Below are 27064 nucleotides of genomic sequence, written 5' to 3'. Positions count from 1 at the left end.
ATAATTATTCATACAAGTTGTGGTGCACTGGTTGGAACAAGAAATAGCCCAATGGGCCCACCGACATGGATCAATTCCAGAATGATCGCGCATCAGGCGAGCGCTTTACCACTTAGCTACATCCCGTCCCCCAAAGTTTCTGATGGTTATTCCAGGCCGCTTTACCTCTGTGAGACTGTCAAACATCAATACGGTTAGGGGCAGAGCAGTAGTTGAAACAGTATTTAAAAATATATTTAGATAACTGTTTTATTCCATAGAACAAAGCAAAGGATGAACTCCAAAACTTGCATTGAAGACTACTTCACTAGATCTTTATATGCTTTTCAATTGTGTAAACAGCACTAGCACTTTACCTTTTTTTCAGATGTGTTATTAGAGAAACAGGACTGTAAAATTTAAACATATTACAAATCTACAGTTTCACATCAATAACTTAAGTTCAGATCTTGTCATCCTTCATATACTAAACATAATATTCCGTACAACTTAACAGGAACGGTGTGTATTATTGTTTCAAATGAAAACACTAAACTTCAACCTTTCCTCGAATTAAGAATATTTCTTTCTAAACAAGGATATTGAGACTTACTAACCAAGGATGGAATTAATAAGATTAAATGTGTCCATCAAAAGGACAAGCTTGACATAGATGAACATATTTTGGCTCAGGTCATTACTTTTTACCCTCACCATCCAAACCCGAAGCATACAGTAATTTATATTTTGTTTTACCTTTTACAAAAAGGTTGCGCTATGAAGTACTTGTTATCTAAAACACAACGTATCAACAGCCGCAAACAATGTAAACACTTAAAGCAATTACTAACTACTTCCATGTTCGAGAGGACTATATGGATTTATAATTAAGTGATGACTTGTTTTTCCAGTAAAGTATGATGAATTATCTCTGTCACGATATCTAAATAAGAACATGGATCAAACTTATTCTCATTATATCCTACATCCAGAGAGATCCAGATTGAAAGGTCAAAATATCAAAGTTTGCACTAAAGGTCAGAGGTCAACATATACCACTTCATGATTTTGGAACACCACTAGTAGACCAGTAATATGATCGAATTGACAAATGTGATCAATCAGTGACTGGACAATGCTTTGTTTAATGACACCACTAGAGCACATTGATTAATTAATCATCCATCAGCTATTGGATGTCAGACAATTGGTAATTAAGTGATTCGTAGTAATTGGAGGAAACCCGGTACATTTTCTTAATGCAGCAAGAGATCTTTTATATGCACTTTCCCACAGACAGAAAAACACATACCAGTTGTGGTGCACTGGTTGGAACGAGAAAAATTATTATAATAAGATGCTAAAAATAAATATATTGCGTTAAAACGAAAATCAACCTATGGAAAATAGGATTAATTGCTATTTGTATTAAAATGTGGGACTATGACCTTTAACATGGAATAAACTGTCTGTGTTTCTGTCTGTCTGTCTGTTTATATAATTTGATGTATGTTTATGTAACATAAATGACTTTCCGTCTACAATGAAAATATAATGTGTCTTTGTTTTCCTTTAGCTATCAAGTTGACCATGTCAGCGGAATCCACAGAGGCTGTGATAGATAAGCCATTAAACCTGACTTGTAAGCTGGAACACCCTACTTCTGGTCTTGTTAGAGGTACACTTGAGTTTTGGAGGAAAAACAGCGTTGTCGCCTCACTGCGGCAAGACGGCCCGACCTGCTCAGTACTCACCAGTACAGCTAAAGGCTATAAAGCCAAGTGCGGGCAGGGAACGGACCAAGAGTTTTCAAGTGTTAACACGTACATTTTGGAGATCGCAAGTTTAGCATCCCGCGATGTAACGGACTGGTTTTGTAGTGTAAAAAAGGCGACAAAAGCAACACATTTACTGTGCCCAGTAAGTATTGCTTACGTTCCTATATACTCGTGACGTCATATTCAGATTTAAAATCTAATCTGGCTAAATTAAAACTAAAGAGTCTGTCTAAAATTTAATTTCACCTTTCGATATATTGATGATCTTATATCATTCAGTACTAATAAGATCACAGATTACCTTCCATTAAAGGGACATTCCTGAGTTTTCTGCATTATAAAATAGTTCTGAATAATAAAATATTTCTACGGTTAAACTGACATATTAAATATATTTTCTTGTTTAGAATATCAGTGTCTGTATATTCAATGTGTTTCTGGACGTCTTAATATTTGTAAGAAGCCCAAATTGGATGTTTAGGAAACAAAATGAAATTTAACTTGGTACAAATATTAGAACGATCAGAATCACGTTTAATATACAGCCACTAATATTTTATGAAGAGTACTCTTGGAGACCCTAATGTGGACTGTTATTTTGTAGAGGATGAGGAATCTTCTAGTTCTGATTGGTTATTGATCACTATAATCTGTGTTGGGTGTGTTGTCTTCCTCTCGTTGATCATCATGGGCATCATATGTTGGAGGTAAGTATAATCAACACATCATTGAATACTGGCAAACAATCTCGTTGCCAGACCCCTGGGGCAAGTGGAATATGATGTTGAGGCAAGTAATGTGCACGATCTACCTTGCGCGTTGGCAAGTGAACTATTAAGGAATTAAATTTCCAATAAAATAACGAAATTTATTTGTAAAGTATTGTTATTAAATTGCAGTGTTTCATCTATTTCTGTATCTACCAGTGTCTTCTATCTGAATAGCTGATACATTATGATTGATAACGAATGAGTTAGTATTAGGGTTAACTACTTTAGGTATGGGATTCTCGTTAACAGTCTACGTTTGAATGAATGGGGAGAATTCCAGCGAAACTGAATCATCCCTTCAATGTTGATTGTTGACTTTAAAATGCTGTTTTCTCTCGTAAAACTAACAGTTCCGCAATATTTTTGGGGATACTAAAAGAAATGGTTAAATGAGACGGCATATCTGTTGATGGTGTTGCCAATTATGTGGATTACCTACTTATTATTATTATTATTATTATTAGGCATATTATCATTATTATTAGTCGGGACGGTAGTAGCCCAGTTGTAAAGCGCTTGCCTAATGCGTTGTCAGTATGGGATCGATTCCCGTCAGTGAGCCTATTGGGCTATTTGTCGTTCCAGCCAGTGCACCACGAGTGGTATATAAAAAGGCCGTGGTATGTGCTAAGAACACCACTAGAGCACATTGATTTATTAATTGTCAGCTATTGGATGTCAAACTTTGGGTAATTCTGATATTAGAGACTTAGACAGAAAAACGGTACATTTGTTTTTCCATTAGTAGCAGGGGATGTTTTATATGCACCATCCCACAGACAGGATATCACATGCCACGGCCATTGATATACATGTCGTGGTGCAGTGACTGGAACGAGAAATAGCATAATAGACCCACTGACGGGGATTGATCCTATACCGACCATACACCAACAAGCACATTTTGTTTCTTTAAAAATAAAATAAAAATTACTTGGTTAGTTTTTAGAAAAAAATTTATTACTTAAATAGCTCCCATCAGAATATATGCCATGTTGTCTGACCTTTGGTGAATAAACTTTGCAGACAAGGTTTTGGGAACTTTCGATTGTCATGAGAAGTAGTCATCAGCCTATATTTTTGTTCCAAATGACGTCCTATCTCAATCAACTTCAGAAAAGTTGTGTAGGCATATAAGTTCATGGGACTTTGGATGACCAATTACCTGCACACATGTCAGTACATCTATTTCTTTGTATTTCACACCCATGCCAGTGCAGAACTTCAGATGAGCGATTGCCAAGGCAGTCATTAGAGGCGAGTTCTACCAAGAGAATAAATACATCTGTATCAGGGGACCGTACATGGATTTCTCTGAATGTGCTGTCACGAAAACTGTCAGGAACATGGAGAGGAATCAAATGTCCACCTCCTAAAGTCTTCTTCAACTGTATGACGGAATTGACCTTCACTAGTATGTTGTAGATGAGCAGGATTTGCTTCAAGGATCCTTCAGAATGCTCCAACAGAGCCTGAGCTAGGAGTTTGCATACTCCCTTCTTCGTTTCAAATGATGACAGAAGTTCCTTGGGTGATATGGTGCTAATGTTCATCTTGTCATGAACTTCGTAGCTAGCACTAGCAGCTGCAGCAGAAGCTGCTCCTTTTTACATTGGCTTTGCTTTTAGGCATCCTTCGATATAGTGGTAGAAGTGTTTTCTCGCCTCGTCATAGACTTTCAACGTTCTTGAGATGATATATCTTGGCCATGCCGGGTGTGGAGAGAAGTAGGAAGACATCAACTTGAAGCATGGAGCGTGGCACTCCGGCTATCTCGTACCTTTGGCAGCATGCTCCATGTTAGCAGTGGATGGATCCCTGCTCCGTTACACAGACAATGTGATACAGATCTGTTTATTCACTAGATGAATCTCGCCTCTAATGATCGCCTTGGCACTCTGACTCAGGTGGAGTTCTGCAATGGCATGGGTGCAAAATGCAGTTGTATGAAGGTTTGTGTAGGTAATTGGACCCTGAAAGGCCTACGGTCTTATAGGCCTACACACTTTCTCTGGAGCTGATTGTGGAAGAAACATCACTGGAATTTCGTTAAAAAAAAATTTAAAAAAAAAAAAAAAAAAAAAACCTGGGCTGATGCCTATCTCCCAATTGAAGATGATAATCCCATTACCGATATTCACACCCTTGGCGAAGGAGTCATGTCATCTTCAAACTTGGTGAGTGGTGAACTCCCACAAAGAATAAAAGCATTGGAAACATTTGAAAGGTCCACGGGAATAACCTGCAATCTAGCAATTTTGTTAAGTGATTTTTCCAAACATTATTTTAAAATTTACAACTTTGTAAAGTTGTAGAATATTCATACCCAAGAAAGCATAATTTACCACCAACTTTTAATGGCCTATAACAATTATAGGCTTATAATTCAGTTTGTCATTGTGAGCTTGACATACACAACCGTTATAATAATGTTTATTTGCACATCATAGGTTGTTCCTGTGCACCCTTCGTTTGTTTGCATATAGTATTCACCCAAGGGTCCGAGAATGTTGTCTACCATCTGGTGGAAGCTTTTTAGATAGAAAATAAAAAACAAAAACCAACACCCTCGAGGCTTAGATGCTACCCCCCACTCGCACCGCTCTGTTGGGCATTGATATGTGTTCTAACAAACAACCAGAAATATCCCAAGTCAGTAATAGAGTATTGATCTTTGTTCTAACAGAAACCAGGAATATACTTGATTTGTTCTAACCAATCCCCCCCCCCCCCCCAACAAAAAAAGAAAAACAAAAACAGAAATATTCGAAATCAGTAATAGGGTAATTACCTTTGTTGTAACAGAAAAGCAGGACTATTTTTATGTGGTCTAACAGAAGACAAGGAATACTGCAAATCGGTAATGGGGCATTGATCTGTGTTCAAACAAAAAAATCTCCAGGAATATTCTTGATATGTGTTCTAACACAAAACCAGGACTATTCCACGTTTGTAATAGGTCTACCGATCTGTGTTCTAATAGAAAACCATTAATATTCCAAATCAGTAATAGGGTATTGATCTGTGTTCTAGCAAAACAGTCAAGAATATTCCAATTCAGTGATAGGGTATTGGTCTGTGTTGTAACAAAAACAAAACTCCCAAAACCACAGAAATATTCCAAGTCAATAATAGGGTATTGATCTGTGTCCTAACAGAAAACTAGGAATACTACACGTCAGTAACAGGGCATTTATCTGTGTTCTAACAGAAAACCAGGAATATATAAGTCAGTAATAGTGTATTGATATTTGCTTTGACAGAAAACCAGGAATTTTCTTGATACGTTCTAACAAAAAACCAGGAATATTCCAAGTCAGTAATGGGACATTGATCTTTGTTTTAATGAAAATCCAGGAAAGTTCAAATTCAGTAATAGGGTACTGATCTGTGTTCTGTGTTCTAGTAAAAACAAAAAGAAGACTATTCAAATTCAGTAATAGGGTATTGATCTGTCGTCTAATACAAAACCAGTAATACTCCAAGCCAGGAATAGGGTAGTCATATGTGATTTAGCAACAACAAAAAAACACCCCAGGAATATTCCAAATCAGTAATGTGATATAGATCTGTGTTCTATTTTTTTTTTTTTAAATCCAGGAATATTCCAAGTGAGTAATAGGGCATTGACCTGTGTTCTAACAGAAAACAAGGACTTTTCTTGACGTGTTCTAATAGAAAATCTGAAATATTCCAAGTCGGTAATAGCATATTGATCTGTGTTCTAACAAAATGCCAGAAATATTCCAAGTCAGTAATATGGTATTGATATGTGTTCTTACAGAAATCGATCACAACGATTGGCAACTAGGGAGACAGACTTGGTTCCAGAAACGACAAAACCGTCTACAGTCGACCAGACTAATGTGTCATTAGATGATCCAAGGTAAATCCTACTGTTACTATTAACAGCACCACAACCAGCACAGCACCACAACCACCAGTATCACCACCATTATTACTACTAGTACTACAATTACTGTCATCACTACTACTACTACTATCGCCACAACTACCACCAGTATCACCATATAACACCACTATTTACTCCTACTTTTACTATTACCATCACTACTACCACTAGCACCACAACCAGTACGGCACCACAACTACCAGTATCACCAACATTGCTACTACCACTACTACCACTATAATTACAACTACTACCATCACCACTACAACTACTACTATTATCGCCACAAATACTACCACTATCACCATCTGGCACCACCATTTACTACTACTATTGCTACTACCACCACTACTACCAGTATCACCACCATTATTACTACTAATACTACTACTATCACTACTACAAGTATCACCACCATTATTACTACTAATACTAATACTACTACCACCACCACCGCTACTACTACTACTACAACCATCACGGCATCAGAACTATCAGTATCACTACTACTACTACTACTACTACTAATACTACTACGACCACAACCATCACGGTATCACAAATATTAGTATCACCACCACTATTATTATTACTACTACTACTACCATGACTACTATTACTACCGACACAACCATCACGACACCACAACTACCACCAATATCACCACCTGGCAACACTATTACTATTATGAAGATGACTTTGACATCCAAATTATGGGAGTCAGATATTTCAATTGTACACACCAGGGCCCCGTTCCACGAAGCGATCTTAGCGCTACGATCACCTTAAGTACATAAGGTAGTTATGCACTTAAGGTGATCTTAGGGCTAAGATAACTTCGTGGAACGGGCCCCAGAACAATGTGTGATAGTAAGCAAAATTACTTCAGATGATAATCCATAATAGTTGCCAAAATTCATAATATCTTACATTTGTATACAACTATTACTACCATAACTACTACCACAATCATCATGATACCATAACTACCACTATGACTACCACTATTACTACTAGTAGTTACTACCGCCACTACTACATTACTTCAACCACCACAGCTATTATTATTACTACTTTGGGGGTATAGACCGGGGATTGCTACTGCTGATTACACTTAGTGAACTAAATAAAGTTTAAAGTCATTATTAATAGCATTCATACTATAACAACTACTGCTACTCCTAAATAAAACAACAACAAATACTCATAAAAGAAAAAGAAAAAGAATCTTAACTGTTAGAAAAGGCTGCACATTTTGTTGACTCTTTATCAACACATCATGTTCCAGAGTGTTTGTTTTTGTTTGTTTTGTTTTCATTTTGTTTTGTTTTTCTAGAAGCGAACGACGGGAATCTAGGTTATCTTTCATGAAAGGGCGGAGGTCCTCAAAGAGTCCAAGTCATAAATCCTCTAGTTCATATTCCAAGGAAGGGCAGAGACACGGCACTTCAAAGAAAGGAAGTATAGATATGTATGTATTGGTTGCTTTTTTTGTGGCTTTTTTTTACATCTATTCACTGTATTAAGAAAAGGGCCATTCAGTACTATTTGTTTGTTTTTTTATTCTAAAACAACATAAAACATTTGGTAAATGGTGTCATTGAACAAACACAACACATCCAGTTAGAAGGTTGCGTTCATAACAGATTGCATCACGACTACTATACTACCACCACTACTACTACTACTACTACTACTACTACTACTACTACTACTACTACTACTACTACTACTACTACTACTACTACTACTGTTACTACTATTTCTAAACTACTAATACCACCACTACTAGCACTACTACTTTTACTACTATCACTACCACCACCATTACTGGTAGTCTACTACAACTACTACTACCCGTAGTTACTACTACTAGTAGTACTACTACTGCCACTACAACTACTGCTACAATGACTAATACTACTAGTAGTTACTATCACTACTACTATTAATATCACTAGTAGAACTGCTAAACACTACTATAAGAACTACTACTACTACTATACTACTACTAGTGCTATTACTACTACTACTACTATACTACTACTACTACTACCGCCACCACCACCATCACTACTACCACTACTTCTACTACTGCCACAACCATTACAGCACCACAACTACTACTACCATCACCACCACCAGCATCACTACGACTCTTACTACTAGTAGTTACTACCATCACTACTACTTATAACACTACCACCGCTATTACTGCATTACTTCAACCACCACAGCTATTATTATTACTACTTTGGGGGTATAGACCGGGGATTGCTACTGCTGATTACACTTAGTGAACTAAATAAAGTTTAAAGTCATTATTAATAGCATTCATACTATAACAACTACTGCTACTCCTAAATAAAACAACAACAAATACTCATAAAAGAAAAAGAAAAAGAATCTTAACTGTTAGAAAAGGCTGCACATTTTGTTGACTCTTTATTAACACATCATGTTCCAGAGTGTTTGTTTTTGTTTGTTTTGTTTTCATTTTGTTTTGTTTTTCTAGAAGCGAACGACGGGAATCTAGGTTATCTTTCATGAAAGGGCGGAGGTCCTCAAAGAATCCAAGTCATAAATCCTCTAGTTCATATTCCAGGGAAGGGCAGAGACCCGGCACTTCAAAGAAAGGAAGTATAGATATGTATGTATTGGTTGCTTTTTTTGTTGCTTTTTTTACATCTATTCACTGTATTAAGAAAAGGGCCATTCAGTACTATTTGTTTTGTTTTTTATTCTAAAACAACATAAAACATTTCTTCTCCAACATTTGGTAAATGGTGTCATTGAACGAACACAACACATCCAGTTAGAAGGTTGGGTTCATAACAGATTGCATCATGACTACTATACTACCACCACTACTACTACTACTACTACTACTACTACTACTGTTACTACTACTTCTAAACTACTAATACCAACACTACTAGCACTACTACTTTTACTACTATCACTACCACCACCATTACTGGTAGTCTACTACAACTACTACTACCTGTAGTTACTACTACTACTACTACTACTACTACTACTACTACTACTACTACTACTGCCACTACAACTACTGCTACAATGACTACTACTACTAGTAGTTACTATCACTACTACTATTAATATCACTAGTAGAACTGCTAAACACTACTCCTATAAGTACTACTACTACTACTACTACTACTACTATACTACTACTAGTGCTACTACTACTACTACTATACTACTACTACTACTATACTACTACTAGTGCTACTACTACTACTACTACTACTATACTACTACTACTACTATACTACTACTAGTGCTACTACTACTACTACTACTACTACTATACTACTACTACTACTACCACTACTACTACTACAACTACTATACTACTACTACTACTACTACTACTACTACTACTACTACTACTACTACTACTACTACTACTACTACTACTACTACTACTACTACTACTACTACTACTACTACTACTACTACTACTACTACTACTACCACCACTACTACTACTACTATACTACTACTACTACTACTACTACTACTACTACTACTACTACTACTACTACTACTACTACTACTACTACTACTACTACTACTACTACTACTACTACTACTACTACTACTACTACTACTACTACTACCACTACTACTACTACTACTACTATACTAACTACTACTACTACTACTACTATACTACTACTACTACTACTACTACTACTACTACTACTACCACTACTACTACTACTACTACTATACTAACTACTACTACTACTACTACTACTACTACTACTACAACTACTATACTACTACCACTACTACTACTATTACTATACTACTACTACTACTACTACTACTACTACTACTACTACTACTACTACTACTACTACTACTATACTACTACTACTACTACTACTACTACTATACTACTACTACTACTACTACTATACTACTACTACTACTACCGCCACCACCATCACTACTACCACTACTTCTACTACTGCCACAACCATTACAGCACCACAACTACTACTACCATCACCACCACCAGCATCGCTACGACTATTACTACTAGTAGTTACTACCATCACTACTACTTATAACACTACCACCGCTATTACTACATTACTTCTACCACTACAGCTATTATTATTACTACTTGGGGGATATAGACCAGGAATTGCTACTGCTGATTACACTTAGTGAACTAAATAAAGTTTAATAGCTCTCATAATATAACGACAACTACTGCTGCTGCTACTACAAAAACAACAACAAATACTCATACAAAAACGACAATTAGTACTACTACTAATAATAATATTATTACTACTGCTATTACTACTACTACTACTACGACTACTACTACCGCTACTACTACTACTATGGCTACTACTACTACTACTACTACTACTACTACTACGGCTATTACTTTTGCTAATACGACTACTACTACTACTACTACTACTACTACTACTACTACTACTACTACTACTACTACTACTCATACTACTACTACTAACAATAATAATAATAATAATAATAATAATAATAATGGTAATAATAATAATAATAATACTTGTACTACTACTATTATTACTACTACTAATAATAATAATACTTGTACTGATACTATTATTACTACTACTGCTGCCACCACCACTACTACTATTATTGCTACTACTACAGTACTACTACTACTGCTATTACTACTACTACTACTACTATTATTATTATTGCTACTACTACACTACTACTTCTACTACTTCTACTTCTACTACTACTACTACTGCTGCTACTATACTACTACTATAGCATTACTACCACTACTATATTACTACTACTACTACTACTACTACTATACTACTACTATAGCATTACTACCACTACTATATTACTACTACTACTACTACTACTACTACTACTACTACTATACTACTACTATAGCATTACTACCACTACTATATTACTACTACTGCTACTACTACTGCTATCATTTCTTTAGTTCATACATATGTTTTGTTTTGAAAGGGTCTTCTTCCTCTAAATAATTTAAGCAATATTTTCAGACGTGCGCATTCAGACGTGCCTTTATTTCCCCAAGCTCTACAAAGGCTTTTGGCATCTGCACTGCAACACGCGGATTTAGAACCATAGTGTATCGATGTTAACACCACATCTCTGTAGACAAATAATCTTAACTGTTAGAAAAGGCTAGATATTTTGTTGACTCTTTATCAACACATCATGTTCCAGAGTATTTGTTTTTGTTTGTTTTGTTTTCATTTTGTTTTGTTTTTCTAGAAGCGAACGACGGGAATCTAGGTTATCTTTCTTGAAAGGGCGGAGGTCCTCAAAGAGTCCGAGTCATAAATCCTCTACTTCATATTCCAGGGAAGGGCAGAGACACGGCACTTCAAAGAAAGGAAGTATAGATATGTATGTATTGGGTTTTTTTTTACATCTATTCACTGTATTAAGAAAAGGGCCATTCATTACTATTTGTTTTTTATTCTGAAACAACATAAAACATTTCGTCTCTAACATTTGGTAACGAACCCAACACACCCAGTTAGAAGGTTGGGTTCATATCAGATTACATCACCACTACTATACTACCACCACTACTACTACTACTACTACTACTATTACTACTACTTCTAAACTACTAATACCACCACTACTACACTACTATTTTTACTAATATCACTACCACGACCATTACTGGTAGTCTACTACAACTACTACTATATGTAGTTACTACTACTACTACTACTACTACTACTACTACTACTACTACTACTACTACTACTACTACTACTACTACTACTACTACTACTACTACTACTACTACCACTACAACTACTGCTACAATGACTACTACTAGTAGTAGTTACTATCACTACTACTATTAATATCACTAGTAGAACCGTTAAGCACTACTGCTATAAGTACTACTATTAGTACTACTACTACTACTACTACTACTACTACTACTACTACTACTACTACTACTACTACTACTATTGATGTTACTGCTATTGTTCCAGTACAACAACATACCCTACTACAACTACTACCACTACTTCAGCTACTACTACTACTTGTACATTTCCAATCATTAAAATAAATGTGTTCTTGCTTGTTTTCTTTCTAATAATTATATAGGCAAAACTATAACATATCTGATGACGAACGGCTGTCTACAACGGGTGAGAGCAAACACCAAACGAAATCAAAGGAAGAAACACCAGAATCGCCCAAACCAGGCTCGACGTATGTGCAATAAGTGATTGATTACACTTAGTGAGCAAAATTCACTTTGAAACCATACTCATACTACAACAACAACAACTACTACAAAAACAACAACACCAACTACAACAATGACAACAGCAACTACTACTACTAGGCTACTATTATTACTACTTATGTAGTTGCTACTACTATCATTATTACTACTACTATACTGCTTTTATTACTACTACTACTACTACAACTACTACTATCACTACTGCTGCTGCTACTACTACTACCACTACTACTACAACTACCGCTACTGTTACTACTACTACTACCATTAGTATCACGACTACCACCACTAATACTGTTACTACCACTACTGCAACTGCCACTACTACTACTACTGCTACTACTACCACTAGTATGCCTACTACTGCACTGCTACTACCAATACTACTACTACTACTTCTAAACTACTAATACCACCATTACTAGCACTACTACTTTTACTACTATCACTACCACCACCATTACTGGTTGTCTACTACAACTACTACTACCTGTAGTTACTACTACTACTACTACTACTACTACTACTACTACTACTACTACTACCTCTACAACTACTGCTACAATGACTACTACTACTAGTAATTACTATCACTACTACTATTAATATCACTAGTAGAACTGCTAAGCACTATTGCTATAAGTACTACTATTACTACTACTACTACTACTACTACTACAACAATTACTATTGATGTTACTGCTATTGTTCCAGTGCAACAGCACCTACTACAACTACAACCACTACTTCAGCTACTACTACTACTTGTACATTTCCAATCATTAAAATAAATGTGCTCTTGGTTGTTTTCTTTCTAGGCAAAACTATGAAAACTCTGATGACGAACGGCTGTCTACAACGGGTGAGAGCAAACACCAAACAAAATCAAAGGAAGAAACACCAGAATCACCCAAACCAGGCTCGACGTATGTGCAATAAGTGATTGATTACACTTAGTGAGCAAAACTCAGTTTGAAGCCATACTCATACTACAACAACAACAACTACCACTACAACAAAAACAACACCACCAACTACAACAACGACAACAACAACTACTACTACTAGTCTACTATTATTACTACTTATGTAGTTACTACTACTATTACTACTACTATACTGCTTGTACTACTACTATTACTACAACTACTACTATGACTAATACTACTACTACTACTACAACTATTACTACTACTACTGCTACTACTACAACTATTACTACTACTACTACTACTACTACTACTACTACTACTACTGTTACTACTACTTCTAAACTACTAATACCACCACTACTAGCACTACTACTTTTACTACTATCACTACCACCACCATTACTGGTAGTCTACTACAACTACTACTACCCGTAGTTACTACTACTACTACTACTACTACTACTACCACCACCACTACCACTACCATTAGTATCACGACCACCACCACTAATATTGCTACTACCACTACTGCAACTGCCACTACTACTACTACTGCTACTACTACCACTAGTATGCCTACGACTGCACTCCTACTACCAATACTACTACTACTACTACTACTACTACTACTACTACTACTACTTCTAAACTACTAATATCACCACTACTAGCACTACTACTTTTACTACTATCACTTCCACCACCATTACTGGTAGTCTACTACAACTACTACTACCTGTAATTTACTATTACTACTACTACTACTACTACTACTACTACTACTACTACTACTACTACTACTACTACTACTACTACTACTACTACTACTACTACTACTACTACTACTACTACTACTACTACTACTACTACAACTACTACTACCCGTAGTTACTACTACTACTACTACTACTACCTGTAATTTACTATTACTACTACTACTACTACTACTACTACTACTACTACATCTACAACTACAACTACTGCTACAGTGACTACTACTAGTAGTTACTATCACTAATACTATTAATATCACTAGTAGAACTGCTAAGCACTACTGCTATAAGTACTACTACTACTACTACTACTACTACTACTACTACTACTACTACTACTACTACTACTACTACTACTATTACTACAACAACAATTACTATTGATATTACTGCTATTGTTCCAGTGCAACAGCACCTACTACAACTACTACCACTACTTGTACATTTCCAATCATTAAAATAAATGTGTTCTTGGTTGTTTTCTTTCTAGACAAAACTATGAAAACTCTGATGACGAACGGCTGTCTACAACGGGTGAGAGCAAACACCAAACAAAATCAAAGGAAGAAACACCAGAATCGCCCAAACCAGGCTCGACGTATGTGCAGTAAGTGATTGATTACACTTAGTGAGCAAAATTCACTTTGAAACCATACTCATACTACAACAACAACAACTACTACAAAAACAACAACACCAACTACAACAATGTCAACAACAACTACTACTACTAGTCTACTACTACTAGTCTACTATTATTACTACTTATGTAGTTACTACTACTATTATTATTACTACTATTACTACTACTACTACTACTGCTATACTGCTTTTACTACTACTACTACTACTACTACAACTATTACTAGTACTACTACTACTACTACTACTACTACTACCACTACCACTACCGCTACTGTTACTACTACCACTACCATTAATATCACGACTACCACCACTAATACTGCCACTACCACTACTGCAACTGCCACTACTACTACTGCTACTACTACCACTAGTATGCCTACGACTGCACTTCTACTACCAATACTACTACTACTACTACTACTACTACTACTACTACTACTTCTAAACTGCTAATACCACCACTACTAGCACTACTACTTTTACTACTATCACTACCACCACCATTACTGTAGTCTACTACAACTACTACTACCTGAAGTTACTACTACTACTACTACTACTACTACTACTATTACTACTACTACTACTACCTCTACAACTACTGCTACAATGACTACTACTACTAGTAGTTACTATCACTACTACTATTAATATCACTAGTAGAACTGCTAAGCACTACTGCTATAAATACTACTATTACTACTACTACTGCTACTAGTACTACTACTATTACTACTACTACTATTACTACTACTACTACTACTACTACTACTACTACTACTACTACTACAACAACTACTACTATTGATGTTACTCCTATTGTTCAGTACAACAACAGCCACTACTACAACTACTACCACTACTTCAGCTACTACCACTACTTGTACATTTCCAATCATTAAAATAAATGTGTTCTTGGTTGTTTTCTTTCTAGGCAAAACTATGAAAAATCTGATGACGAACGGCTGTCTATAACGGGTGAGAGCAAACACCAAACGAAATCAAAGGAAGAAACACCAGAATCGCCCAAACCAGGCTCGACGTATGTGCAGTAAGTGATTTGTTACACACAGTGAGCAAAAAAATTTTGAAGCCATTATTAAAAGCACTCATACTACAACAACAACAACTACAGTAACAACAACTATTATTACTACTTCTGTAGTTACTACTACTACTATTATTATTACTACTACTACTACTACTACTACTACTACTACTACTACTACCACTATACTGCTTTTACTACTACTACTACTACTACAACTACTACTATGACTAATACTGTTACTATCACTACTACTACTATTACTACTACTATTACCACTACTGTTACTACTACCACTACCATTAGTATCACGACTACCACCACTAATAATGCTACTACCACTACTGCAACTGCAACAACTACTGCTACTACTACCACTAGTATGCCTACGACTGCACTGCTACTACCAATACTACTAGTACTACTACTACTACTACTAATTATTATTATACTATTACTACTGTCAAACCACCACCACCACCACAATAATAGTTCCATAACCAATTTACGGGGACAAAGGTTTGAAGGTGTTTTTCATATCTTCAAAGCCTTCTGAATAAACGTCGGTGGGTGACCCGCTCAAAACAAGATGGCCGCCAAAATTATCAAAACACGTGTTTTGCAGTGTTTGCTTGTCGAATGAAGATGACTTCGATGTCCAAATATATGGTTTGGGGGTATAAACAGACACTGATATTTTTGACAAAAACATATTTAAAATGTAATTTTATTTGTTAAAACTATATCATCACAAGCAGTAATTTATTATATCGATAAATGACATTTAAATATCTACAGACAGATTCAGGAAAAAGTTTTATTTTCAATGAAACATCTATGCCAGAATGACGTGGTATTGTTTCAAGTCAGCATATATTGAACATTAAAAGCCAGAGCTAAAAAATGCTGGTCAACATCAAGTGGATTAATCTCTTTAAATCTATTACAGGTACATCTATACTCGATTTAATTATACATAACGACTATTTCATTACTTTTAAACTTGAACGATTACTAAACAAATTTTGGAGAGATACATTACACAGCTAGTTACAGATACAACAAAAACAACAACCACGTAATATAGATGACATTTTGGGTATTAATATTTGGTACAACAGTAAAATTTGTAAAGATAGAAAACCATTTTTATTTTAAAAAATGTATCTTAAAACTGATATCATATTTATAGGTGATCTATTGAATGAACAAGGAGACTTCCTAAAATACGCAGATTTCATAGCAAAATATCACACACCTACGAATTGTTTGCAATATGCTTCATTAATAAATGCTACTAAATCCTTTATACATAACTTAAACAACTTAACGGATGATATTTTTACATAAATAAAAAAGCCCATTTTCCCATTTAAACTAAGCATATTGTTAAACGACAAAAGTGGCTGTAAACATATATACGATATACTAAATACTAGAATAATAATACCAAAATCACAAATAAAATATGCAAATGAAGGGTTTATATATAATATACAGGAATGGGAAACATGTTTATACTCTCCCTTTCCATAGCGTAAAAGATACATCCTTAACATGGTTTCAATATAGAAGTCTGCACAGAATCCTGGCGACCAACAAATTCTTACGTATGATTCATTATATTGATTCTAATGCTTGTAGCTTTTGTAGGAATTATTCAGAAACACTAATACATTTATTTTTTAAGTGGGAAAAAGTTCATAATTTATGGAAAGAAGTAAAATCATGGGTTTTTTTTTGAAAAACAGGAAACGAAATCAATTTCAGCAAAGATATCATCATATTTGGTATAACTAATAACAAGAACAGTAGCTTCATAAATTGGTTAACTATAAATATCAAGTATTATATCTACAGTATGAAAATACAGAAATGTGTTTTAAATATAAATAGCGTTAAAAATATGTTAAAAACTAAATTTGATATCGAAAAATATATTCTTTTTAAAAATTGTAGCTATGAAACTTTCCATAAAAAACGGAATCCTTGGCTTGACCTTTTTATTGACTGAAACTTAACAATACCACTTTTCACCAACAGAAAAAAAGGAAAAATTTAGCTTGTCTGGAAATATATTTCGTCCAAAGCAAACCTTCTTAATTGTTTTTCACAATATTGCCTACTTTCAATGTTTTTTCTTCTCTTCCATACACAACATGTTTCTTACCCTTCCAAGCACTCTTTTTTTCCATCCTCTTTCACTATTCTGTTTTGATTTTAAGTTAAAATACATCTTATACATTATCCCTATATGTGTGAAATAATAATACAGTAGTAGTAATGGTAATGGTATTGACGGTGGTGATGATAATAATAATAATAATAATCATTGTACTATTTTCTGTTGCAATTTATCCATTAAATTAATTTAATTTTCCTTTCCTTCAATCTTTCAATCTTCTCTCTTTAATCGCCTTCCTTCTCTTTATTTATATTATTTCTAGCTTCTCTGTTAACCCCATAAAACTATAAATTATGTTTTACATGTATCTATGTCCATTATTACAGTTTGATTAATGTGCTATATATATATATATATATATATATATAGAGAGAGAGAGAGAGAGAGAGAGAGAGAGAGAGAGAGAGAGAGAGAGAGAGAGAGAGAGAGAGAGAGAGAGAGAGAGAGAGAGAGAGAGACAGAGAGAGAGAGAGAGATATTTATATATAGATATATAGATATAGATGTGTGTGTGTTTGTGTGTTTGTGTGTTTGTGTGTGTGTGTGTGTGTGTGTGTGTGTGTGTGTGTGTAATGCTTAACATATTATATGATTGTAAAGTAGCGATTCCAGGGCCCCAACCCTGGCACTACTATATTTGTTTTCTGGCGTCAATAAACTTTATTTAAAAAACAAAAACAAACAAACAAACAGAAAATATCAAGGGACACTGACTATTGAAAAGGTGCAATCATCTGTTTTGACATACAGCTTAGTTTGGTGCCAGTGTTAGATTGGGTATGAAACTGGCTTGGTATCTTCAGTAGTTAATGTCTTATGTCTAACTTTGGTGGGTAAATTAGAGGTATTTAATACTTTATCCTGCTAGCTGCCATTGAATAATATAATATAAAAAATCAACATTATAGCGGGTTGTGAAATTAAACCTTTTAGTCAATTCTTTATTTGCATTACCATAGTTTGACACCCAATAGGCGATGTATTTTTCGTGCTGGGGTGTCGTTAAACATCCATTCATTCATTCATTATAGCGGGTAGTGAAATTAAACCTTTTAGTCAATTCTTTATTTGCATTACCATAGTATGACACCCAATAGCCGATTTATTTTTCATGCTGGGGTGTCGTTAAACATTCATTCTTTCCTTTTAGTCAAATTATTTTGTTTTGATTTGTCTGCCTAATTAATGCAGGGTTTACAAGTGAGAATCATGGAGAGGAAATCAACACCAGATCAGGAATCACACTAAGGCCCGATTTTTCGTTGACGGCTCAAAGCAGCTAGGTTTAAACCTTCGGTCAAGATCAACTAAGCCTAGTTCATAATAAACCATGATTCATTTCAGATCCTATTTCACGTGCGAAATCATTATCTCGCTCAACTAAACCAGGCTGTTCCATGAAGCGGACGTTTCATGTACCCCTTCATATGTTCATGTTTTGTTTCTTTTTACCAGTAATGACAGCCCGTAGTAACAATTATACTCATTACTTATAAATACTTATTTATATTATTAGTGAACATAGGGATGTTGTCGTGGATAAAAAAAAAAAAAAAAAAAGCAGAAGTAACAGGGAAATAGAACGTGCGTGGACGACAATGACCACTAAATTTAATGCAATTCAAGGCACCCGAAATCGTACAACTAAACAATTAAAAGGATGCTGGAAAAAAGTTGCCGAGTCTTGCATAAGAACAGCAAAGATGTATAATATTGTTCTAAAGACTTTGCTAGAAAAGAGAACTGATTCATATTCTGCAGTTATAGTTGGATACTCTAGAAAACATACCGACTTTCAAACTTGCAGACAATCTGTATATTCAATATTGTCCATATATATAAAAAAATGTTTTGTTTAACAACACCACTAGAACACACTGATTAATTAATCATCGGCTGTTGGATGTCAAACGTTTGGTAATTCTAACACGTTTTCAGACGAAAGTCGGTACACTTTCCATTAGTAGCAAGATATGTTTATATGCACTTTCCCACAAACAGGACATCACATATCATGGCCTTTGTCTATACCAGTCGTGGGACAGAAAATCCCTAACATTTTAGTAACTCATTAAAGCATATTCAAGTAATAAAAAACACTTTATAACAAGTTGTTAAAACATTTATGACCAATTTTCTAATTACGAATTGTTATAAACCTACATGTGACCTTGGGAGGGGTAAAAAATGATGCTAAACGCATGTGTTATAGATCTTTGGAAAGGTATTCTAAAGCATAACATGACAGGAATGGTTTCGTATTGAATTTCAAAAATAATATTTTGTTTGTTTTGTAACATCTATCTCGTCTCCAGATAATGTATTCCCTGCTGCAATGACTATAATAGCACGGTTTGCATTTGCTATACTCATGGAAGTTAAATCCGCACATACTATTTGAAATGATCCTGTTACAAGAAACCTAAACGTGACCAATAGTTGTTGCATAAGTGTAATGTTTTGGCCCCTCTTTATACGTTGTAATTGATTACGAAAGATAATTTCCAAGTTATGCACACCTTCTTTGGTAAAATGGAACCGCTGCAGAAATTCTTCGTCACTGTATACATCAAATGGGTTAAACTGTAATCTAAAAACACGCGGTATGTTGAATATACGCCTATTTTCTAGCATTATTTCCATATCGTCAACGTCCGAGTCCGCCATATTTCCATGGATCAAGGCCTTAAACGACCGATTTGGAGGTTTAACTTGAACCTGGTTCAAGAAGATTTTGATCCAAGATTCAAATTTGATTTGCAACGAGAAATGAGAATTTTAGTTGAGCCGAGTTTGAACCGAGTTTAAACCGCGAATCAGGTTTAAACCGGCGACGAGAAATCGGCCCTAAGTGTACCTGCTGCTCAATTAGTACAAACCATATGTCCCAGGATCACCTTCTTCACTTGATCATGGATGGCACCTGGTGGAAGTGCAATGACACAAAGCCTATGATCCCAAAGACATTGAGTAGTCTCATGTCAAGACGCAGTATCAATGGCAACCAAGGTAGAGGATGCAGAACATAAAACGTGCCCGACTTATCAACTGATTCGGAGCCTGAGGAGGACGCACCATCCTGGAAAAAAATTACCATAAATAAAAGTTTCTTTTCTGTGTATCCAAATAAATTTGAAAGCAAATAAGAATAATGCAGCAACTATCAGTGTGACGTTCCTAGATGAGTTATGTGAAAAAGAAAGCAAATGATTAATTTTGACAACTATTTTGGATTTTCGTCTGAAATAATTGTATATGTTATCTAATACTGGTCTAGTGTGTAAAATTTAATTCGTTGACCCCCAAAACATATATTTACACATCGAAATCATCTTCATACCTTCATACAACAGAGGCTGAAAACAGGGGTTTTAATAATTTTGGCGACTATATTGGATTTCGCCACCTAACGGAGTTAGCCCACACTTTTGAGAGGGTCACTCCCGCTACTTTTATTCAGAAAGCTTTGATGATATGGAAAAACACCAATCCTTTGTCCCCGTAAATTGGTCACGGACCTGTATTATTTTGCCTCTACTATATTATAATAAAAGGGGATTAGGGTAATCTGGCGCACCGATACCTAGGAGCCGTGTACCACTTCCCTCCTCCTTTACATGTCACCTCCAACGTCCCTGACTTTATTAGAACCTCATATGTTTCTAAGAAGTCTGCTATTCTAATCTGAATGGTAGACTGTTATTGTGGTCATGGCCGAATATTGAAACCTTTAGAGACACAGAGCTTTTGATAAATCTAAACAGCAAACTTGTACCCAGATATCAATCCCGTATCTCGGCACAATGCAGTCGAACAGGCATTTGGATAAATGCTGGATCCATGAATCTATCAAGTGCCTCATCATTAGGAGGACAACAACTCCCAAGGACAATACAATGTAAAATACTGGATCTATGAATCTCTATCAAGTGCCTCATCCATAGGAGGACAGCCACTCCCAAGGACAATACAATGTAAAATACTGGATCTATGAATCTCTATCAAGTGCCTCATCCATAGGAGGGCAGCCACTCCCAAGGACAATACAATGTAAAATACTGGATCTATGAATCTCTATCAAGTGCCTCATCCATAGGAGGACAGCCACTTCCAAGGACAATACACTGTAAGCCTTACTTCACTGCTAATAAGAGGACAGCAGCTCCAAGACTAGTTTACTAAATTTAAACTACACAGAAGATAGCTTACTGGAATAGATATAGCTGTGATGAAATGCACTCAGTGATGATATCAGGTGTTCCCGAAAAACTTACATAATATTATGTCCTACCGGTGGCAAGCGTCGTGAGTACTGCCATCACATCTTTCAAGTCTACCATTGACGAATCATTGAATTGATATAACATATTACAAATCAGTAATAGCATTTTTATTTCTTTTTCTAGCAGTGATGAGGAGCCTGAAGGAAAAACTCTAGAGGAGAAATCCAGGTAAACACTAGTGTAAACATTACCACCACCACTACTGCTTCCACCACCACCACTACTTCTACCACCACCACCATTAATACTACCACCACCACTACTACTACTGCCACCATTACTGCTACCGCTACTACTACTACTACTACAACCACTACTGGTAGTCTACTATTTCTACTAGTATGACTACTACTACTGCCACTATTACTACCACTACTATTACTACTATTGATGTCACTGTTATTGTTACAATACAACAACAGCAACTACTACCACTACTACCACTACTTCAGCTACTAACCCTAATTCTCCTACATTTCCAATCATTAAAATTAATGTGTTGTTGGGTTCTTTTTTTTTCTAATAATTTTATAGGCAAAACAATGAATACTCTTCATTGGACGTGTCTGAGAATGAAAGGCTGTCTACAACGGGTGAGAGCAAACACCAAACGAAATCAAAGGAAGAAACATCAGAATCGCCCAAACCAGGCTCGACGTATGTGCAATACTGTTTTTTGTTTTGTTTAACGACACCACGAATGAATGAATGAATGAATTAATGTTTAACGACACCCCAGCACGAAAAATATATCGGCTATTGGGTGTCAAACTATGGTAATGCAAATAAATAAAGTGATGATCAACATCAATATAAAAATTTAAGGTTTAAACAAAAACAGTGTAAAGAACTGTGCCAAAAATACAAATACAAATATCACAGAATTTTACGGACACCGAATTTTACTCTAAACTTCAATTTGTGCTGTATTGGCCATTCTTAAAGAGAATGTTACACACCTGCACCACGGTGAGGTTACAGCACGCGCAGGGGAACGACACCACGAAAAGACATTGATAAATTATCGGCTATTGGAGTCAAACATTTGCTAATTCTGATACGAAGTCATCAGAGGAAACCCGCTACATTTGTCTTAATGTAGCAAAACATCTTTTACATGCACATTCTCACAGACAGGAAAGCATATATCACGGCCTTTGACCAGTTGTAGTGCACTGGTTGGAACGAGAATAAAACATGAATCAGTTGAATGGATTCACCGGGGTGGTTCGTTCAATCCTGCGACGCAAGCAATTCGAGCGAGAACTCAACCGACTGACCTAAATCCCGCCCCTTATGTGCAATACGTGATTGATTACACCTAGTGAGCAAAAATTCACTTAGTCCTTATTGCTGGCACTCACACTACAACAACGACTACAAAAACTACTACTACTACAGAAACAATAACGACAACAACAAACACTACTATTATTATTATTATTATTATTACAACTACAATGTGTAGATTGCCTGAAATATGAGTGAAGGGCAATTTACAAATTTCCTGAAATATTCAGGCATTCTACAGATTGCCTGATTTTACACATTACATGCAACACACATACAGATGCGCTGCCAGTACAAGTAGTACTTACATGGTTCCCTTATCATCGATTGTTAGGAATTATGCAACAGAAAGAAATGTTTTATTTAACGACGCACTCAATACATTTTATTTACGGTTATATGGCGTAATACTACTACTACTAGTAGTAATAATACTTGTACTACTACTATAACTACTACTACTATTGCCAACACCACTATTATATTACTGATACTACTATAGTACTGCTACTATTTTCGCCAAATTTCATTTTAATTCGTATTTTGCGAATTTGCGAACATAAGTTTAAACCCTGACAACAACAAAAACAACAACTACTACTACTACTACTATTACTACTACTACTACTACTACTAAAAGTACTACTACTACTACTACTACTACTACTACTACTACTATCATCATTACTATACTACTGTTAATACTACTACTACCAATTCTTTGGTGAATACACGTTTTAAAGGGCTCTACACAGTTTTTTGTCATCTGCACTTTGGTTTTTGTTTCTTTTGTTTTGTTTACATTTTGTTGTGTTTTTCTAGAGATGAACGACAAGTCAAAAGTGAATCTGAGGGAAAATCTAGATCATCTTTCGAGGAAGAGGAAGGACAGATACCTATAACTTCAAAGTCCCCAGAGGAACCGAGCGACGAGACAAAACCATAAATCCTCAAAGAGTCATAGAGACAATTCCTCAGAAAGACGGGGTCATAAATCCCCGGAGTGACGCTGACACAAATCCTTGGAAGAACCGTGGAAAAGAGATACCGTCCTCACGTGTAAATCACGTGTTAGTCTTTTCGTTACTTGATGATCGTAATGTTCTGTAATGCAAATTTAATGGGGAGGGGGTAAATAAAGTGTAAAGACAGAAAGACGTTTAGCAATAGATATATTATGTTATGATGAAAAGTTTCACTGGTTAAATCGCTTGGAAAACAAGTGATTGCAGTCTGTTTGAGCAGTGACTATATTACCGATATGTAATTTTTTTTAATTCCCTCGAAATTGAGGGCGAAGTGAATTTTGCTCTTTCGTAATTGCTTTCTGTAAATACTGATAGGACATTTTGTTCTAACTACTAAGCACATAGTGTTCATGTGTGGCTTACGGATATCGGGAATTAGTTTCTCCACCAGCACCTCTCGCCTGATAATAAATAAATAATAATAATAAATACATTATAGAATAATACAATGGCTATACGCATATCTTGACTTATGTATTTAGTTAAAGTCAGGTTGTGGAATAATACAACGGTACATCACAAGTTAATTTCAAATGTTTAACATAGAAAGAATGACATTGGATAAATAGAAAACAAACCATACAAAGTATACAATGACAGAGGCTGATCTGGGAGGGGGGTGGGGGGCAGGGGCCCGCCTCCCGCCTCCCGCCTAAATTTTGCGATACCTATAATTTTATTATACATTATTATTATTTTTCGACCCCACTCCAAACCACCCCCAAAGTTACTTTGGCATTCCATCTCATGTCACTGCCCCCCCTCCCCCCCCCCCCCACCAATGGATTTTCTGGATCCGCCTCTGAATGTGGTATATGCAATATGCTTGTCAGTATGACATCTATTGCTACTGTACCCGGCATCCTGAAGTATATACTTGCATCACCGTGCAGCTGGCGAGAAGTCGAGTTGACTTGTGGGGGAGGGGGGGGGGGGGGGGGGGAATCTAGCACCACCGATAAAGCACTTGCCCAAGTTGTTTTGGTCGTATAATCAAAGCCTCTCGGTCCATCCGTTATCTATATGGATTTTCCCGTACCAATGACTGGTATATCAAAGGTTATGATATGTGAAGTCATGTCCTGTGAAAGTGCATATCAAACGTCCATTGTTGCTAATGGAAAAATGTAACGGGTTTCCACAAAGATTAAAATTGTCAGAATTATCAAATACTGGACATCCATTAGCCGATTATCTATACACAGTGGTGTCGTCAAATAAAACTAAGATTAACTCAGCTTGCTAGCAGCTTGATTTGTAGACATGAGTGCCTAAACTTTAATTGAGCTTGCTAGCAGCTTGATTTGTAGACATGAGTGCCTAAACTTTAATTGAGCTGGCTAGCAGCTTGATTTGTAGACATGAGTGCCTAAACTTTAATTGAGCTTGCTAGCAGCTTGATTTGTAGACATGAGTGCCTAAACTTTAATTGAGCTGGCTAGCAGCTTGATTTGTAGACATGAGTGCCTAAACTTTAACTGAGCTGGCTAGCAGCTTGATTTGTAGACATGAGTGCCTAAACTTTAATTGAGCTGGCTAGCACCTTGATTTGTAGACATGAGTGCCTAAACTTTAATTGAGCTGGCTAGCAGCTTGATTTGTAGACATGAGTACCTATAAAGTGTAACTGAGCTGGCTAACAGCTTGATGTGTAGACATGAGTACCTCTACAGTTTAACGGAGCTGGCTGACAGCTTGATTTGTAGACATGAGTACCTATAAACTTTAACTGAGCTGGCTGACAGCTTGATGTGTAGACAAGAGTACCTATAAAGTTTAACTGAGCTGGCTAGCAGCTCGATTTGTAGACATGAGTACTTATTAAGTTTAACTGAACTGGCTAGCAGCTCGATGTGTAGACAGGAGTACCTATAAAGTTTAACTGAGCGGGCTGACAGCTTGATGTATAGACATGAGTACCTATAAAGTATACCTTCTCTTGAAATATGTAATCAAGTGGATGTGATAACAAATAGCATGTTGACAGAGTGTTTATCCAGTGAGCGTATACCTTCTCTTGAAATATGTAATCAAGGGGATGGATAACAAGTTGACAGAGTGTTTATCCAATGAGCGTATACCTTCTCTTGAAATATGTAATCAAGGGGATAACAAGTTGAC

At 35.9% G+C, this 27064-nt stretch overlaps 1 protein-coding gene across 5 annotated transcripts; it reads left to right on the top strand.

The window, feature by feature from the left end:
• Nucleotides 1-1764: 1764 nt before the first annotated feature.
• LOC121373297 (processed variable antigen-like) lies at nt 1765-25389 on the top strand. 5 transcript variants are annotated; one of them, XM_041499844.1, is made up of 13 exons: nt 1765-1899; nt 2362-2464; nt 6312-6413; nt 7777-7911; nt 8956-9090; nt 11748-11882; nt 12612-12719; nt 13575-13682; nt 14952-15059; nt 16044-16160; nt 22749-22793; nt 23160-23282; nt 24738-25389. In XM_041499844.1, exons 2-13 carry the CDS (start codon nt 2445-2447, stop codon nt 24859-24861), a joined length of 1260 nt encoding a protein of 419 aa, XP_041355778.1. In that variant the 5' UTR covers nt 1765-1899; nt 2362-2444; the 3' UTR covers nt 24862-25389. The 5 variants fall into 5 exon arrangements, with proteins under 5 accessions (XP_041355778.1, XP_041355777.1, XP_041355776.1 ...); XM_041499843.1 differs by having other exon boundaries at nt 14952-15068; nt 22752-22793; XM_041499842.1 differs by having other exon boundaries at nt 14952-15068.
• Nucleotides 25390-27064: the final 1675 nt, after the last annotated feature.

Source organism: Gigantopelta aegis, chromosome 5 (assembly GCF_016097555.1).
Source record: "Gigantopelta aegis isolate Gae_Host chromosome 5, Gae_host_genome, whole genome shotgun sequence".
In the NCBI taxonomy this organism is placed as follows: Eukaryota; Metazoa; Mollusca; class Gastropoda; order Neomphalida; family Peltospiridae; genus Gigantopelta; species Gigantopelta aegis.
The sequence above is the reverse complement of the archived record's forward strand: the minus strand, read 5'-3'. Positions and strand labels throughout refer to the sequence as shown.

What these genes read in the sequence shown, in the direction of transcription:
- LOC121373297 (XM_041499842.1), top strand. Translation starts at nt 2,445, where the DNA reads ATGGGCATCATATGTTGGAG. An exon ending in ATGGGCATCATATGTTGGAG is followed by an intron (nt 2,465 to 6,311) that starts GTAAGTATAATC and finishes GTGTTCTTACAG; the next exon opens with AAATCGATCACAACGATTGG. An exon ending in TCGCCCAAACCAGGCTCGAC is followed by an intron (nt 23,283 to 24,737) that starts GTATGTGCAATA and finishes GTGTTTTTCTAG; the next exon opens with AGATGAACGACAAGTCAAAA.